Genomic DNA, 18,411 nt, shown 5'->3' on the forward strand with positions numbered 1-18,411 from the left:
GAAAAATTGTTTAAGGATGTGGGAAAATGATTTATATTATATTAAATGAAAAAAATCAAAATGGTTAGTTATCGACTTCTTAACACAATACTCACAGGTTATATCTGAGTAAAATCAGGCATAATTTCTGTTCTCTTTTCTATACATTGCTGCATTTTCTGTGTTTTCTATATTGAAAATTATTAATAAAAATGAAAAACTTAATGAAATATTCCCAAGACCTTCTGCTTCCCAGCTGAAAATGCTGAAATAGGTGACCTCCAAAGTACTGTTAAGTGCAAAAATTATGTAATTTGTGTTACTATTTATGAAAGGTCATGCATGTTTCACAGAGCTAATACAACTATATACCAACCACCTCTTCTTCCTTTTAAGGCTAACCTGGCTAAGCAGGAAGGCCGTTTAGCAGTGGCTAACGCTGAATTAGGGAAGGCACAGGCACTGCTGGATGAGAAGCAAGCTGAGCTAGATAAAGTACAAGCAAAATTTGATGCAGCAATGAATGAGAAAATGGTGAGATTAAATATACAAAATTGCTGAAACAACGTACTGAAGCTTTATTCAAGTATTTAGAAATTAGATAAATATTTATAGTGAAAATATATCCAGTGGAATGCCCTTATTCACTGGCTACATCTACCCATTTTGGATCTTTGGCACTCAGAATTCTTCTTTATGTTTTAATAATCATGTGTCTTTAAGAGTAAGCTGTGACATCATATAAAGAGTACTGATTTTGGTGTAGTAAACTGGGCTTAAGATCCATATTGATTAATGGTGCAATCTGGGCATTTGACTTAGCTTTATCTGTAAAATGGGGATCTAATACAACCTGTTGGCATATGTTGTAAGCAGTGGTGGTCTAGTTCAACAATCTTCTCTGGGGAGTGGGGTCAGGGGAACAGTGGGTGGTGGGGAGGAAAGCCCTGATTTGTAGTATTTGCTGATTTCTGTGGTATAAATACTCCCACCACTGCCAAATTTAAACTACCAGTGTAACATCACTGAGCTCAGATTTGGAAAAAGATGCACAGCAGTACTTCATTGTATACTATTCCCACCATGCAGATACAATGAACCTAAGTAACCTCAAGAGCACAGATAATATTAAAATGTAAATAATTAGGAAGTGATGAGTTTTTATTATTTATTACCTTTGCTTTTAATACAATTTGTTTAATTGTAAGTTTATATAATTTAATTTTTAATAATGGCTGTGTTTAATATCAGCTCACAAATTTTCTGAAAATTTAACAATGGGCTTTTATGAGCTGGTACAAGCTCACTGTAGAACATTACTGTTGTGTGGAATTTTTCTGGTAGAAAACATCTTGTAAACTGCAAGGAACTCAGGATTATTATTAAATCCAAGACTTAAAAATGGTGTATTTTATTGATCTTATTCCATTTTGAAAATACTTAATGGAAATACTATTTTAATTTATGTGATTTGGATTCTCTCTTACAAAATAGCTTTACTTGGAATTTCATGGGATAAAATAATTATATTATGAATGATCAGAATTTAATGGGTAAAGTTTCACTCACAGTGGATTTTTAGAATATATGTATTTTGCAAATTAAGAAATTCTTCATGTATTTTTATGTGTGACTATAATGGGTGTCTGATTAAGCATGTTCAGAAGTTCTCTGAGACATTTTCCCTGTATGGATTCAGGATTTGCTTAATGATGCTGACATGTGCCGGAAAAAGATGCAGGCAGCTTCCACTCTGATCGATGGACTGAGTGGAGAAAAAGTCCGGTGGACCCAGCAAAGTAAAGAGTTCAAAGCTCAGATTAATAGGTATGAACTTTGGTTGACTCCCCTTAGTCATCACTCCAAATACCATCTCCTTGTGACATTAGAGAACATAAAATCCTTTTCCATGGTGAATTCAGTGTTTTTCTCTTTCATTTCCACATGTCCATCTCTGATCCCATCATCTAAGAAAGCGCTTATAACTTAAATCATGCACTCTCAGTAAAATAGAGATTAAAGAAGATTTCATGAAACATTTGAGATCTCAGCTGTGATTTAGCAATGGGGGTTTTCAGTATGAGAGTGCTTCTGATATTGTTTGGATTTGCCAGAACAATGTAGATACTCACGCTAGTTCTCTACTCTTCACCCCAGTGATTTTTGAAAGCGTGTATCAATGGTTTGTTCTAAATGCAAGCGTGTCTTCTGTTGGTGTGTCTGTTGGTGTCCTCAGAAAACATAAAGGGAGGGGAATGAAAGAAGAGTAGGAAAATGGCCAAAAAAAAAGGGGGAAGAGGGAGGGAACAGTTTAACACAAGAATGAAATCTGAACAGGACTATGGCATAGGATGGGAAGAAGATAATTTCCGTGAGGTGCCGAAGCTCTGGACATGTAGGCTTCTGGAGGGACCCTTCTTTTTTGCTCCCTGAGATATGCCAAATGTGGCCACTCCTACCCACATTTGGGTTTTGGGGCTCCATTTTGCATGGTTTCTTCATGCCCGGATACCAAGGGCAAAGAAGGATTTCATCTAGTAAAAAACAAAACTGCACTGTGGTCTTTCAAACTACTTAATGAAAGAGCCTAAAATGTGTTAGGTGACTCACTTTGGGGAGGGGGCTTGTGTGTTTTTTCTTAACAGACTTGTAGGTGATATTCTGCTGTGCACAGGATTCCTTTCCTACCTTGGTCCTTTCAATCAGATATTTAGGAACTATTTGCTTAAAGATCAATGGGAGATAGAGTTGCGAGCACGGAAAATTCCTTTCACTGAAAACCTGAATCTTATTTCAATGTTAGTGGATCCTCCAACTGTAAGTTTACTTTCCCTATATTATTTGAATTTCAGACTCATTTTATTCTTATCAAGAAATCAAGGTATACCTATTATTTTCCTTTTTCATTTAATCAAAAAGATTGTTTTGAAAGTGTTTAACAGTTTAAAAAAAAGAATTTTCTTTGTGGTGTAAAAGTTACTTTTCATTGTAAGAAATTTTGCTTCCAGATTAAAACCAATTGCACTGCCATGAACTAGAAAGATCATTCATGAGTTGTATGTAGCTTGCTAATACTGAGCTCTACTTATAACTCTCAGTTATTTACATCACTTTTGTTGAGTCACACTCTTTCAAATATTTTAAGCAAATGTAGGCATTATCTAGGCCTTAGTGCTGGTATTAACTTTATTTTTTATCATTCGCCATCTTTTTTAGTGTTCAATAACATAACACAAATAGCAGGTTTTATATCACTGAGTAATAGTGTGTCCCATTATACTAACCTTGCTGGGAATTTGATGCCACTGTCAACTTTCAGTATATCTTGCAGAGCTCCTATGGTAATAAATGCTTCCCAGGCAATTTGTACTTGTGAGCTGCTTTTCTGAGTTGCAGATATGCTCTCCAGTTGCTGTTTCCTTAGGAGATGCCATTCTATTAATTTCATGTTATCAGTATTAAAATGTAAAAAATAATCTTTTCCAATTCAAACAAGGTTGAATTCATCCTTACAGGGAACAGGTTATGTGTTGAAGATGTACTGGGCACTGGTGAAGCAAAGTGGGCCAGGAATATTCTTTATCAGTTATGGCCTTTGGGGGTCCTGGGATCATTTAATGATGGTAGAGGCTGGTTGGATCTTCTATGATGTTATTGACCACGTGGAGGGAGGCTGGCAATCCCCTCTACATTTGGAGAAGAAAATATTCACAAGAGTGTCATTGATGAGCTCCTCCTGCCAATGTAATGTGTCACCTCATCTAATTTCTCTCCAGCTATGCAATCACCCATACCCTATGTAGGCAGAACAAAAGGGCAGGAAGGGGAAGTATCAGGGGCTGTCTTCTTCTCTGATCTCTCATTATGTTCTTCATCTCCTCTAACCCCAAATCGGATTTAATATGCAACGAATTTACAATGTTTTTCCTAAATGTGAAAATACAATGTAAAGGGACAAACCTAGACTTGAGTAATTAAAGAAAGGATTCATTTGATTATAAATTTGTTTTTTAAAGTTAATGTTATTTGGGGCCGGCCTGGTGGCGCACTGCTACAGTGTGCCGCTTGGGAGTGCGGCGGCGCTCCCGCCGAGGGTTCGGATCCCACATACAGACCAGCCGCTCACTGGCTGAGTGAGGTGCGGGCGCAACACCGAGGGTTGCGATCCCGTTGCCGGTCCCGGTCTGGTACGGGCGCGACACTGAGGGTTGCGATCCGTTGCCGGTCATGAAAAAAGACAAAAAGGAAAAATAAATAAATAAATAAATAAAGTTAATGTTATTTGGTGCTGAGACACCAAGGCCAAGTGTTCAGATCCCCGAATCCACCAGGAGAAAAAAAAAAAAAAAAATTGATGGCCAGCTACCAAAAGTAACTAACTAAATAAATAAAAGTTACCATTATTTGGTTCCCATTTATAAGTTTGCTTTTGCCCCCTAAAGCATAGTTTCAAAGGGAAAAAAGTGTACAAATTTTAAATTGTTTTATATTGTAGAACTTTTAATTACTAACGAAAGCATTTGTTCTCTGTTGAATGGCCATTTTCATTTCCTATTATTCAGATTGGTGAGTGGGGGCTGCAGGGACTACCGGGAGATGATCTCTCAATTCAGAATGGTATTATTGTGACAAAGGCTACCAGATACCCACTCCTCATAGACCCACAGACTCAAGGCAAAACTTGGATTAAATCAAAGGAAAAAGAAAATGATTTGCAGGTATGTAGCATTTGTTGCATGGGAAAGTAATCTTGAAATCATTAAAATTTCCCAAAATTTCAGTTGAATCTGCCTGTCATAAAGTTGTCATCTCTATTATAAATGTTTGCTAATTTACACTCTTGAGTTTTGTAACAGCAATTTGGGGCAACAGCTTTTCTCTTTTGTACTCTCTTGATCTTCTCTCTTTCTCTGTCCATTTCCCTGGCTCTTTTGCCAATATCAAATGGAGCTCTTGTTCTGGGCATTAGGTTTGGGTTTCTAAGAAAGGAGCAAAAATAAAAATTTGTGATCCCTCAGTTCAAGACCTGTTAAGCCCACCTATCTCAGGCCCTTGGTACTATGTAGGACACCAGAGTCCAGCATTGGAGTTGGAGTCCAATTTTAAGATGAGAGTAGACAAGGGCAGAATTCCAACATTGCTGACTCCTTTGGGGTATCTTGCTGCGATGGATATTTCAATTCAGCTGCCAATATGGACTAGTCAGTGTTTCCTAGACACCGTTCCCAGAGTTCTAAGCCTCCTGCTTCCATATTTTGCTTATATTATTTCTACTAATCGGAATGTCTCTCTCCACCCTACTTGCCACTCCACTTACATCCCAGATGAAAATTTTAAGTATTCTTCAAAGTCCACATACAACACTACCTGCATCAAGACTTTTCTGTGTCCCAGCTTAATACAGCCTGTCCTGAATCCTCACAACATCTCTTTTACACTTCTGTTGTGGTGGCTACCACATAGGGTTTCTATACAAGAATAGTCAAGTGAATTAAACCTGGAATTATGACTCCAAGATACTATTTCAGGTTTATAAAAGATACTGAAGGTGGTTAAAGATAATCTTGAATAAACTGACAATTGGAAAATTGTTAACTCCTTACTTGGGAAGGAAATCACAAAAATAGAATTTGCACATTGGGAAATAAAGCCAGGGCATAAGCAAATTTAGTCTCATTGGGACCTTGTTTCATCCTGTTTAATAAGCTAACGCTCTTTGTTTAAGATTCATTTGCATTATCAACTCATAGGAAGGCCTTTACAGCACATCATTTGTATAAAGAAAGCTATCCATCTAGGGAAACAACGTCATGTGCAGGATTTTTTTATTTTAGTTATTTCCTTTTTAATCAAAACAGGACAAAAGGAGACTGGTTTAATTTTTCAATTTCACATCTTTTTTTTTATAGCAATTGAGATATATATTTTAATTAATAAACTACATGTACTAATTATTATATATTTGAATTCCACTCTCCTAATCACTAGTTGTCCCAGTGGATCTTCCTTGTGTCCTGAGGTCCCCACCCACAGGCAATAGTTGAATTCAGAGGATAGAGGATAAGGAGATGGAGAGTTGAGAGCTGAGCATGTGGGAATCCTCACAGTTAGGCAGGGGGAGGGGTCATAGAAGGAGTACGAGTTCAAAGCCAGTGGGACCATGCAAAGCTCCACCAGCCCCGTGTGTCTATTTTAATAACAAACATTAATATAAAAATGTGGGTCCCTGCCAGGCATTCAGAATTCTAATATTTTAAAAATGTAAGGCTATGTAAAGTGAATTTATAGTCCGTTAGGTTGACTTACTGAAAGTATCATATTCTTCCCTGTGTCACTAAGAGACAAAATACATGGATGGACCCTTGGTTTGACTCAATATATTATTTCTGACATTCTTATGTTTATTTTTCATTACTTATTCATCTCATAGGGGTTCTGAGAAGATAAATGAGTATCCAGATATGCAAGTTACTTTGCTTTCTCTGGGCGATTATAGCTGTATATGATGAGTCTTCAAAAAGTTTGTGGAAAGATTCACGTCATCTTTTAATTTTATTTTTTCACAAACTTTTTGAACTACCCTCATATGTTTAAAAGGATTAATCCTTGACTACTTCTCTTCCATCTGTCAGGAGCAGAGCTCTGACATTCTATCTGATATATGACATCTGACACCCATCAAGTGGAATGCCACTTGATTCTCCTATTTCGATCAGAGAGACCCCATTACACATCCAGGGCTTCAACAAAGTCGTGACTTACCAAATTTTGAAAATTTTTTGTTTGTTACTTAATTATTTTGATAAGGCTTTCTATATTGCCCTTAAAATTTTTAGTTACCTGTCCAGCAAATGTCTCGGTTTCCACTTAGAAATGGGCACATTCCTTGTAACATTTATAGACTAATGGGCTCTTTGTTTCTAGGTGACATCTCTGAACCATAAATATTTCCGCACACACTTGGAAGACAGCCTTTCCTTGGGTCGACCCCTTCTCATTGAAGACATTCGTGAAGAGCTGGATCCAGCCTTGGATAATGTATTAGAGAAGAATTTCATTAAATCAGGCACCACTTTCAAGGTGAGCTTTGTAAAAAAAAAAAGAAAAAGAAAGAAGGAAAGAACAGAACAATGGTGACATCTACTTATGTTTTAGAGCATAGCAGCAAAGGCAGTTATCTTCAGGTAGAAGCATTTCATACACTAGAAAAAAATGATTTCCAATCTGATTCAGTGTTTCCCTTTTATTTTATTTTTTATAGCATATAAAAATACACAGAGAGAGCAATATCTTGGTAAGAGTAATCATTTAGCTGAAACTAAATAATATATTAAGGAAACACATTGTCTGGCCTTAGTAATGGTATGTTAGTGTTACACATAATACATATATATATAAACAACTCTGAGAACATTGGTTTTGTGAGCCATATATACATTTTTACAAGAAAATATGGATTTCCTCATTGGAGAAAATGGTATTTTAGTAAAGTCTATACACATTGATTTGTTCATTTCTCTCTTTATTAACTTTCAGTCTAAACTCATTGACTTTGCTGGAAGCTATGGAATACTCTTCTCAATTGTTGGTGGTAACATGAAATTTTTTAATATAAGTGCTTCTTTTTTAATTGGTGTCATTCTCTACCTTTAGGTTTCTTTGTTTTTATTTCTTGACGAATGATAACATTTTTGATTGTGTTATTTCACTTTTGACAACTTTATTTTATGAATATCAGTGAATAAGTAAAGAATGCAAATTTTCTCATTAAACAGATTTATTTAGAAAAATTTTCTTCATAATGAGAATTCTTTTATATGCCATATTTTTTTATTCATTCAGCAAAAATTTATGGAGCATCTAACATACACTTATGAAGCATCCAATATATAGCTTTATATACTTTTATACTTTTGTATAGTTGAGCCTGTATGAGTTTATGGCAAACAAACAAACAAACAAACAAACAAAAACAAACAAAAGCCCAGTTAATATTCTAAAGAGTCAGCATCATTCTCCTATGAGGTTAGGAAGTAGAATTTCTCTTTTTTCAGATACAGAAGTTAAGAATCAAATTTTGGTTATTTGTTTTGGATATTGTGGACTCACCCGCAATTTTGAACTGCATTTAAAAAATATTTAATTGACAAATAAATATTGTATGTATTCAAAGTGTACAACATAATTTGATATACATATATACCTATAATGATTATCACAATCAAATTATGAACACATCCATCACCACCCATGCTATACCTCAGATACCCAGAACTTGTTCATCTTATAACTGAAAGTTTGTACCCTCTGACCAACATCTCCCCATTTTCCCGACCCCCAGCCCCTGGTAACCACTGTTCTGTCCTCCGCTTCTATGAGTTCAGCTTTTTTAGTTTCCATATATAAATTAAATCATACAGTATTTGTCTTTCTGTGTCTGGCTTATTTCATATGCCATATTTAACATGTCAAAGGAGGTTATAGAATCTCCATTCCCGAAGTCCTTTTAAAAGACCCGAGATTCCTATCTACAATGTGAAGGCATGGTGCATGAGAATGTGATGATGGCCTTACAGATGTTTTCAATCACATGCAAGATTAAGATTAATGAAAATGTAAGTCATTTAAAAATGCTATGATTTCCACCTGATTTTTAGAGAGCAAAAACCAGTTGTTTTTTTTAATATACCACAAATTGTAGTGTCTAAGATAAATTTTATATTTCTGAAAGAAAAGTTGGCATTTTTCTCGGAAAATTATGCTAACCCTATTGTCAACTGTGCTTCAGATATGACTGTGAAACACAAAAAGAAATAATACTTCCTAAAAACACAGCAAATTTCCATAGTAGGAAACAATTTTTTCAACAAGGGAAAAAAATAGCAGCTTCGGTACTACTAGCAATTGATGGGAATGATCAGTACTTACTAAAAGTTCAAGTCAAATCTTACATGCATCAGGATTTTCCTTTATTTACCGTTTGTTTTGGATAAATTTTTCATTTGATTTGCTTGATGTCATGGCTAAAGACATCTTCAAGCATGACCACAAATCTAAATTAGTTTAAATTGAATAGGCTTTATTACTTATGGTTAGGTTAGTCAGTGATTAAAATTTTACAACTTTCCTTCCCAATTCATTCAAGTTTCACAGCACTGACCTTTGGTAAATTCTTCCCTAAATTGAACCCAATTTCCGTGTTCTATCCTTTAAGCTGTTTTTAATCTTATACTTGAATTTATGTAGGTGAAAGTTGGTGATAAGGAATGTGATATCATGGATACATTTAAACTTTATATTACTACTAAGTTACCAAACCCTGCCTTTACCCCTGAGATCAATGCTAAAACATCCGTCATTGATTTTACTGTTACGATGAAAGGACTTGAGAATCAGTTACTAAGGAGAGTAATTCTAACAGAGAAACAGGTAATCACTTTCTCAAGGTAAAGAACTTCTACTTAGAATAAATTTTAATAAATGTTTAAAATGTATTGGGAATTTGCTAAGTATATGGAAAAGAAAAAAATTAAGCAAATAATATTTACCCTTGTTAACATAAATATTGCTTTTACAGTCTAGATTCCTGTCAAGTAATCATGTAATTCACCTCTCCTCCAACCTCACACACACACACACACACACACACACACATACACACATGTACACACACACACACAAAACTCTTTCTATTTCTGTATTTAAACCTTTGGCTATATTGACTCTCATATCTATAGTCCTATAAATGGCTTGGGGGAGACCTGAAAAATTCAATAAAGCAGTGATCCTATACACACATGTACACACACACACACAAAACTCTTTCTATTTCTGTATTTAAACCTTTGGCTATATTGACTCTCATATCTATATATCTATAGTCCTATAAATGGCTTGGGGGAGACCTGAAAAATTCAATAAAGCAGTGATCCTAGAGAAAGAGAAATTGCTCTGAATGGCTATTATTAGCATTGTAGTAGTCTCAGCTATTACAGTCTAATAATCTAATGATCTAGGGAGCCACACCTTTATTTTAATTAAATGAAATTTGCACTAAAGCAGGGAAATTAAGTGTAACTGAGGGTTTTAATGAAATGAAGAACAACTTAGGATTGGAAGAGTTTAAGAGACTAACTTTTAAGGTAAAGCTCAGAAAACATTAAACTTCATGCATAAAATTTGCATAAAGTGTAATTTTATATATTTACATATATAAAATGCTTTTGCCTAAAATATGAGAAAGTTTATATTTGCTTAAATATAATTAATTTTGATATTTAAAGCTTTAAGGAAAAGGCAAGGTTAAGAAATAATAAGAACAGAGAGGCATAAAAGGGGAGGGTGAGGAAAGGAACGGCAGGAGAGGATGAGAGGCAGAGGAGGAGAGAGGAGAGAGATGAATTGAGGGCCACAAACACAGAGGAAAGACATTCAAAAAAAGAGAAGTGATCCAGACACCAAAAAGAGAGACACAGTAAAATGAGAGGTAAAGTCCTACCTGGTTAACAGAGATGGCTCACCTTCTGAGAGACCCTCAAAAAGCAGCCAGTCTGGAGGAGTGAAAAGGGCACAGTCCCAGCTTGGACCCTCTTAGTTGTTTGATCTTAGTTTCCAACAAGCCTCGGGCTTGTGCTATCCAGAAAAGGAATCTGTCCCTCTCCCCGAGACAGGTAGAGAGGGCCATGGCCCTGCAATTCACTGCTTCTATTGCCTTTCAGGGCCACATGGGGTCAGCTGTTAAAAATTAGTCCTTTGCGGTCTAACTTGTACTGTTGGTCTATTTTGAGACAGATCCTCCCTGGTTCAGATCCCACATGCAGGCTGCACTAACCTCTGTAAGACATGCCACTCCATCATCTAAATGTCCCCAGAGTGTCCCAGATGCACTCATCTTAGGCCTTAGCTGCTGCTTCAAGATGTGCTAAGATGCCAAACTTGCTGGAGAAAACAAAATGCATGCTTAATATGCAGGAAAGCATCATGAACGCTATATTTAACACTCCTAACAATCTTGCTATTATAATGCCCCCATTTTTATAGATGAACAAATGGAGACCAGAGAGAATAAGGGTCTTAACCTATAACAGCACATAGACTTTCTACCTTGTTAAGCCTCCTGGATAAGCTTTATAGGCCATGCTGTAAAACTAAGCAAGTGTCCATTGTGCCATGATGCCAGTTTTTCCATATCATACTGAAAAGGAAGCTAACATGACTTCATTTTAAACCCTGTATTCCTATGCTGTCACACAGGGGTGATCATTTTAATGAAAATAATTCATTAGCTTTTCCCCTGCAAATACAGCCATGCTCTTCATCACCCCATTAAACACTACAACCCTGCTAGTACAGTGGCAATACACTAGCCCTGGAGTTGGAGTACAGGGGTTTTAGGCCTGTCTCTGCCAGTAGTTAGCCTTATGTGCTTTATTGGGATATCATTTGGAGTTCATATTTCTGGGTCCTCAGCTTCCCAGATGTAAAATAAAGGAATTGAACATAATTCAGCATATTTCAATTTGGCAAATATTTATTGGGTTGAGTGCCTTCTCTGCAAAGTCTTGAGATAAGTGCTGTCAAGAATACAAGAATGAATAGGACAAGTTCCTGCACTTTAGATGTGCAAACTCTAGTTGGAGGGAAATAATCTACAGGCAGACTGTGATATGAGCCACAGTAGATGTACAGATAAATGCTGTGCTGTGGACTGTGACTGACCAGTTGGTTGGGGAAGACTTTCTGAAAGTGTTAGAATTTCTGAAGCACTTTTTCATGAAACTCACTCAAAAAAGTAGTTATTAAAATACCTTTTAAGTGCAATGTATGGTTCTGTACAGAATCAGAAAAAAATTTCTATAAAGGATGTTAGAGATGATTTCAGTTTCAATTCTATATTTAGTAGAGTATTATATCAGTGTTACATTTCCTGAATTTGAATACTGGATTATGCTTACGTAAGCAAATGTCCCGGTCCATAGGAGATTTGCTAAAGTGTTTAGGGGTAAAGGGTAATGAGACCTGAAAGTGGTTCAGCAATTATAATAATAACAATAATGACAATATTAGGTATTATATATAGAGAGTGATAAAGCAAAATGTTACTTGGTGAATGGAGGTGACAAGTGCATGAGAATTCACAGTACTAGCGTCACGACTTTTCTGAAAGTCTGAAAAATTTTCAAAATATAACTTTTAAAATACATCATTTTATGTAGGAAAAAAAATACCTTCCAAACATCCAATTTAGCCCCTCTGATGGGAGGAGATACAAATACAATGGAAAGTAGATTTGTATTGGCAACTGGCTATGCCAAACCAGGTGCCTGGTGTTCCCATAGGCAGGTGCCAGGCCAAGAGATCACATGTGACCTGGCTAGCCCCTTGGTATATTGGTATTAATGCCTCTGATTCTACCACTTCAGACTGCGAACAAAGTTAACATTTCTTACAGAGGCGGTGTGGAAATAGGACCATGAGAATGGGACACTCTATTAATAAACTTAGAGCTGGTAAGAGAGCTGGGGGGTAATTGGGCTAAATTATTTCAGCAGGTTTGTCTCATGCATGCCAGTATAAGTGTTAGGAACCTTAATGCTAGAGGTCATAATTTAAAAAATTATCCAGAGAAACAAAAATAACAGATAGATAGATTTGACTAATGATAGTAATTTCTTCTGTCATTTGAAAGGCACTTTGGTTTAAATCTTTTAAATTGATAATAAACACTAGGAAGTTGGATTTGCCATAATAGCTAGTAATTACAGTTCTGATGTTATTTTTTGTTTTTAATAACAGGAGTTAGAGTCTGAGAGGGTTAAACTTTTGGAGGATGTTACTTTTAATAAGCGGAAGATGAAAGAACTTGAAGATAACCTCCTCTATAAATTAAGTGCCACAAAAGGTATTGTGTTATTGAGAAGTAATCAAGTAATGGATTCTGAATAAAGATTCCTTTTATGCTCTTTAATGCCCTCATGATTACAGATGTTAGGAAATAGTTGACTTATCAATGCAAAACCAAGCAAGCCAATTTTCATCAAGACATTAAAGAGGTACTACAGAGAATCTGATTTTTGAATTAGCAAATAGACACTGAACATCTGAGAATAACACAATTTTCATGATATAATTGCTCTCTCCTGAGAAAAATAAGGGCTCCCAATGGAGCTAGATAACTCATAATAGGCTAATTTGCTTGCCCAAAGGAAACTAATGTGCTCAATCTATTTTTTTTTTTAGATTGACTCTTTCATTTAGCATTGAAATGCAGTTACGACAAAGGGGTATGACATGTGTAATCTGTGTCAGAGGAGCTTGGGTACCAAAGCCTAGCTCATTCTAGACTTGACTTGACCTCCCACTTAGAAGTCAAGGATAGACTCTCCTCAGGGTGGCCAAATCATCATGCCACACCCCAATTTGAGGATGTGCTCTCTCTACAATATATAAAAAGAAAATTTTAACCAAAAAAAAAAAAAACAAACGAAAAACCAAAAAACATTATATTGTTCTGTAGTACACAAATCACAGCAACCTAAATTCCACCATTTATTAACAGTCAAATAATGATTACTTCCCAGCAGTACTTTAATTTCCAGACCAAAAAAAAAAAAAAGCCCTAACCTTCAAGAAATAAATTTTTAAGCTGAGCTCAGTGAGAAGTCCTTTCATCTGCCTTAATTGTGCTGCTTCTGCTGGTGAAGTTATCTTTCTCTTAGTCCAATGACTTCTCCCAGGCATTTGGGATACCTACAGGCATTCTAGATATTAGCAAGACTTGCTGAGGGCTGTTTCCCTCGTCTAGCCAAGACTGTGCCGGATCAAGATCTCTTTCCTATGAGGTGAATTGCAAGATGGATTTCCATGTTAGACATAGCATGCCCATCAGAGTAACTCAGTGCTTCCTGTAGTAGTCGCCTGTCATGCAGAAAACTCTAGGATAGGACATAGTGCTGCCATTTGCAGGTATGGCTCCACACATCCAAAGTGTCTTTCCATACCTTAAAACTGAATTCATTGTCATAAGCATATTATTTCTACTAAAAACAATAATGAGGGGTAAAACTAAATATAAAATTAGGGTTTCTCTTCTTGCTGAGACATTGCCACCATCCCCCAATTTATTTTTGTTAGAGACATGGAGGGACGATGTTTCTCCATGGCAAGGATCGTTGTACTAAAGTGGGAGGAGACAGTGTAATATTCACCTGCCAGGTGGTCTGTCCATGTGTGCAGTGAGTCAAGTGAGATGGACAAGCTGGTGACATTTTGAGGAAAACCACCAATGGGGTGAAAGAGTGTCACATAGGGAACAGCTAAAACCACTGGAGATGAGGTCATAGTCTTCAGACATTTGAAGACCCATCAATCGTCCTTTTGCAGATTTTCAGACACAGTAGGGGATAGTCACTCAGCAGGAACTTTAGGGATTTAGGCCTTGGGTGGTAGTTGGACTAGAAATTTTCAATGTCTTCAGACTCTCCTCTTCTAGCATGCTGTGGGCTTTGAAGGAGTCAAGTTGAAAATTAAGAGTACTATTTCAGAAGTGATGCATCTTGCTTTGTGGCTGTTCCAGCTTGTTTTCTGCAGTTTCCCTGTCCTGATTTTTAGGTTCCTTGGTAGACGATGAATCTCTCATTGGTGTCCTCCGAACTACCAAGCAGACAGCAGCTGAAGTAAGTGAGAAGTTACACGTGGCCGCAGAAACAGAGATCAAGATTAACACAGCTCAGGAGGAGTTCCGGCCTGCGGCCACCCGCGGAAGCATCCTCTACTTCCTCATCACAGAGATGAGCATGGTCAACATCATGTATCAGACGTCGCTGGCCCAGTTCTTGAAGTTATTTGACCAGTCCATGGCCAGGTGAGTCCTCACTACCTTCACCCCAAAACAGTAACTTAAAATTTTTGTTTGTATATCTACTCTTTTGGAAATTGCGTTTTACTTCTTTGTTTTTAAAAATGTGTTGCAGGTCTGAAAAGTCTCCGCTACCTCAAAAGAGAATTACAAATATTATTGAGTATTTGACATACGAAGTGTTTACATACTCGGTCAGAGGCCTATACGAAAACCACAAATTCCTCTTCGTACTTCTCATGACCTTAAAGATCGATCTGCAGAGAGGAACGGTTAAGCACAAAGAATTTCAGGCTCTCATTAAAGGTAAAGTGTTTGGAATACGGATGTGGTATGTAAAGGACACTGCTTTTGATATGCTCTTTGATACACTGTGAACTCTATAATGCGACAGGGAAATTGTGTTCTAATGAAGGTGAAGTTCTTTTTTTCATACTCCCCCCCCCCACCCGATTTCCATTCATTTTGCTTTGGTTACTTAAGATTCAGGACTGTGCTAACTCTGTGATTTTTAGTTATATACTTGTATTCAGTTTGTTCATTGTTGCTCATGCTTAGGAGAACTGATTGCCAAAGTGAGGAAAAGTAATGCTGTTGACAAACTTTCTATAGCAGGAGAGCAATTCCTTCAGCAAGGGAGTGTAATGATTTTTAAGACTGTAAAAAAGGCACACTTGTATTTTGTATTTGAAGTTAATCCTATTCATTGCTTATCTCCATGTTAAAAGTATAATTAAGAAGAAAAAGAATATTTTCATTTCAGTTCAGTTACACAAGTATTTATTGAGCACATAGAATGTAAACCCACCATGCTAGTGTTGGGGATACAAGGATAAACCAGACATTGCTTTGAAAGAAATAATAGCCTCATAATAGGGAAAAAGGCAATTTATAAAATAACTCTAAAGCAGAGCAGAATAACCTAGAGAGATAAGAAGAAAAGTGTGAGGTCTAAAAGGAGGGATAGATTACATGTGTTTGGTGGGAAAAAAAAAAAAAAAACTTCTTGGAAAATATACCTTTATAGGTTAAGACATGAATTTGGGGATTATTTGATGCATGGTAAAAATGTTCTGATCTTTTTCTTGTGTTTTTGCTCTTTGTATCTAATTCTGGCTTCCCTTGCTCCTCCAAAAGAAAGTGGCATTTGAGGTGGACTCTAAAGGATAGGTAGGAATAAGGAAAACATTCCATGATGAAATAGAATAGTATGGGGGGAAAAAAAAGGAAGAGTGAAGTTATGTTTAAGTTGTAGGAGACAGTCTGGTTTTGTTGAAATGAGATGTGGATATGGAAGGATAACAGGAAATAGGGCTGGACATGTAGATTGGGGACCTACTGTGGGGAGCTCTGATTCCTATAGGAAGGATTTTCTTGATTTGGTAAGAAACAAGGTTGTGTGATGTGGTGATATGATCAGTACAGTACCTTAGGGAGATGAATCTGGCAGCCATGTATGGCTTTGGAAAAAAAGAGATTCAAAAGAGTCTCTTTTAATCTTCCCAACCATAAGAAATTGCATCCTAGGTTAAAGGCAGTGGGAATATAAAGGAAGAAAAGGATATGAGAGACGTTGGAGGTAAAATGGCAACTGACTGGGTACGAGAGCCAAGAGAGGAGTCAGAAGTGAGTCAAGATTTCTGGTGTATGCAGAGATTTCTGGTCTGGTTGGTTGAAAGAGGAGCTGGTTTGAAGAGTGTTAGAGTTGGGGAGTGATAAATGTGATTTTGGGATATAGTTTTGGTCAGAATAGACCAGATTTCACTGCCATAAAAACAATCACAAAATTTCAATGACTTAAGCCAACAAAAGTATATTTCTCCTTCTTGCTACCTCTTCAACATGCTTATCGTAGTCATGCTTATCTTTTGGAAGGAATCCAAATCACTTGCATGACTCCTATGGTAGAGGGCCGAGGATGTGGCAGACTGTGTGCTGAAAGGTGGAGCCTTGAAGAGGTGATTATATTGTAGGACCAGACCATGGTGAATGGGTTAAAAATGGTGGTCAGGGGCATGGTTCTGGGGGCTTTAAAAGAAGAGGAGAGTCTCTCTGCTCTCTCTGCTCCACCATTTTTTCAATATGATACCCTGCTGTCATTGAAACCACCACCAAAGAAAGCCTTCACCAGATGTGTTCCCTGGATTTTGGACTTCTGAGCCTCTGAAACTGTAAGCAGTAAATTTCCTTTTCTTTGTAAATCACCCAGTTTCAAGTATTTTGTTATAAGCAACAGGAATAGACTAATACACTTATGCTTGCGTTTCCTTAGCGAAAGCAAGACGCCCATCCCCATCTAACTTTCTCACCCAATTAAAAAGAGATTAGGATAAGATCTAGAGATTAGATTTAGATTAATTAAAAAGAGATTAGGGAAATACAATTCCCCCATGTGCTTGGAAGGCAGGGAGACCAAAGGTTCATGAACAGCTCTGGTGACTACCCAGACATGTTGAATTTGAGATATCCAGCAGACAGAAAGCATAGCCTAGACAATTTGAAAGAAGTCAGACAGCTACAAAAATGGGCATAGAAATAACAACCAAAGCCATGGGAATGAAAGAGATAACCTAGGGAAAAAATGTACAGTATTTTCAAATCCATACTACAAAGTGACAGGACATGATACACTTTTATCCTCTGCATCTTATTTATTAAACATCTTATTACTCTTCCTCTACCTCAGTTAATTCTCTCCTCAGACCCTGGTCAGATTACCACTGTAGAAACTTAGCAAAAACAATTTTATATAATCTCTGAAATTTTTTCTTTGCATTTTCTTCACAAACACAGGTTTTATTTCTTGTAGTTCAAAGGAAATCAGAATATGTCATCTGGCTCATACTTTTTCTCAGATCTAGTGCACCCGAGGAAGTGGGTGTCCTAATGCCTATGCAGGAGGAAGGCAGTGTGTTTATGTACAGCATGCCCTGTGCCTGGAGCCAGGGAAACAGACGGGCTCTGCCACTGACTGGCTGTGTGAGCTCGGGGAGTGATCACCTTGGGCTTCCATGTGTAAGAGGCTCTGGGGGCTCAGAGAGGAAGCAATGAATGCCACCTGGGAGAGAGGGACAGATGCTACTGATGAGGGTCCACACGTATGAGGTTTTGGTCTTGGTGACATTTAAATATAGTGAGTATGAATTAGCCAAATCTCGAAAGCTACTTTGACCCATTTCAGTCATCTTTAAGTTCTCATGCGGATATGGGGCTACATCTGCAGGTTTGTGGGGCGCTGGGCAGTGGGAGTAGGGGAGCATTAAGGCACATGTGGGAATCCAGGCTGCAGCAGTGGCAAAGTAGGCCTCACCGTTTGAGAAAGCATCTATCTGTGTGCTAAGTCTGAATGTTTGTACCCTGCCCCCATTCGTATAAGCATTAAGGCACATGTGGGAATCCAGGCTGCAGCAGTGGCAAAGTAGGCCTCACAGTTTGAGAAAGCATCTATCTGTGTGCTAAGTCTGAATGTTTGTACCCTGCCCCCATTCGTATGTTGATATTCTAATCCCCAAGGTAATGGTGTTAGGAGGCAGGTCCTTTGGAAGGTGATTAGGTCATGGTGCCAGAGCCCTCAT

General features: G+C 37.3%; 1 protein-coding gene across 1 annotated transcript in view; it reads left to right on the forward strand.

Annotated features, from left to right (window-relative positions):
* Nucleotides 1-321: 321 nt before the first annotated feature.
* The window catches only part of LOC103608982 (dynein heavy chain 8, axonemal-like), a gene marked incomplete at its 3' end in the record, with an annotated part of 78,611 nt that continues 60,521 nt past the window's right edge, over nucleotides 322-18,411 (forward strand). The window contains exons 1-9 of the mRNA XM_008593363.1: nucleotides 322-513; nucleotides 1,679-1,806; nucleotides 2,625-2,796; nucleotides 4,542-4,697; nucleotides 6,904-7,059; nucleotides 9,226-9,408; nucleotides 12,775-12,880; nucleotides 14,590-14,842; nucleotides 14,952-15,142. Of these exons, the coding sequence (XP_008591585.1) occupies nucleotides 322-513; nucleotides 1,679-1,806; nucleotides 2,625-2,796; nucleotides 4,542-4,697; nucleotides 6,904-7,059; nucleotides 9,226-9,408; nucleotides 12,775-12,880; nucleotides 14,590-14,842; nucleotides 14,952-15,142 (1,537 nt within the window). The remainder of the gene's footprint in view (nucleotides 514-1,678; nucleotides 1,807-2,624; nucleotides 2,797-4,541; nucleotides 4,698-6,903; nucleotides 7,060-9,225; nucleotides 9,409-12,774; nucleotides 12,881-14,589; nucleotides 14,843-14,951; nucleotides 15,143-18,411) is intronic.

This window comes from Galeopterus variegatus, unplaced genomic scaffold, assembly GCF_000696425.1.
Source record: "Galeopterus variegatus unplaced genomic scaffold, G_variegatus-3.0.2 Scaffold9037, whole genome shotgun sequence".
In the NCBI taxonomy this organism is placed as follows: Eukaryota; Metazoa; Chordata; class Mammalia; order Dermoptera; family Cynocephalidae; genus Galeopterus; species Galeopterus variegatus.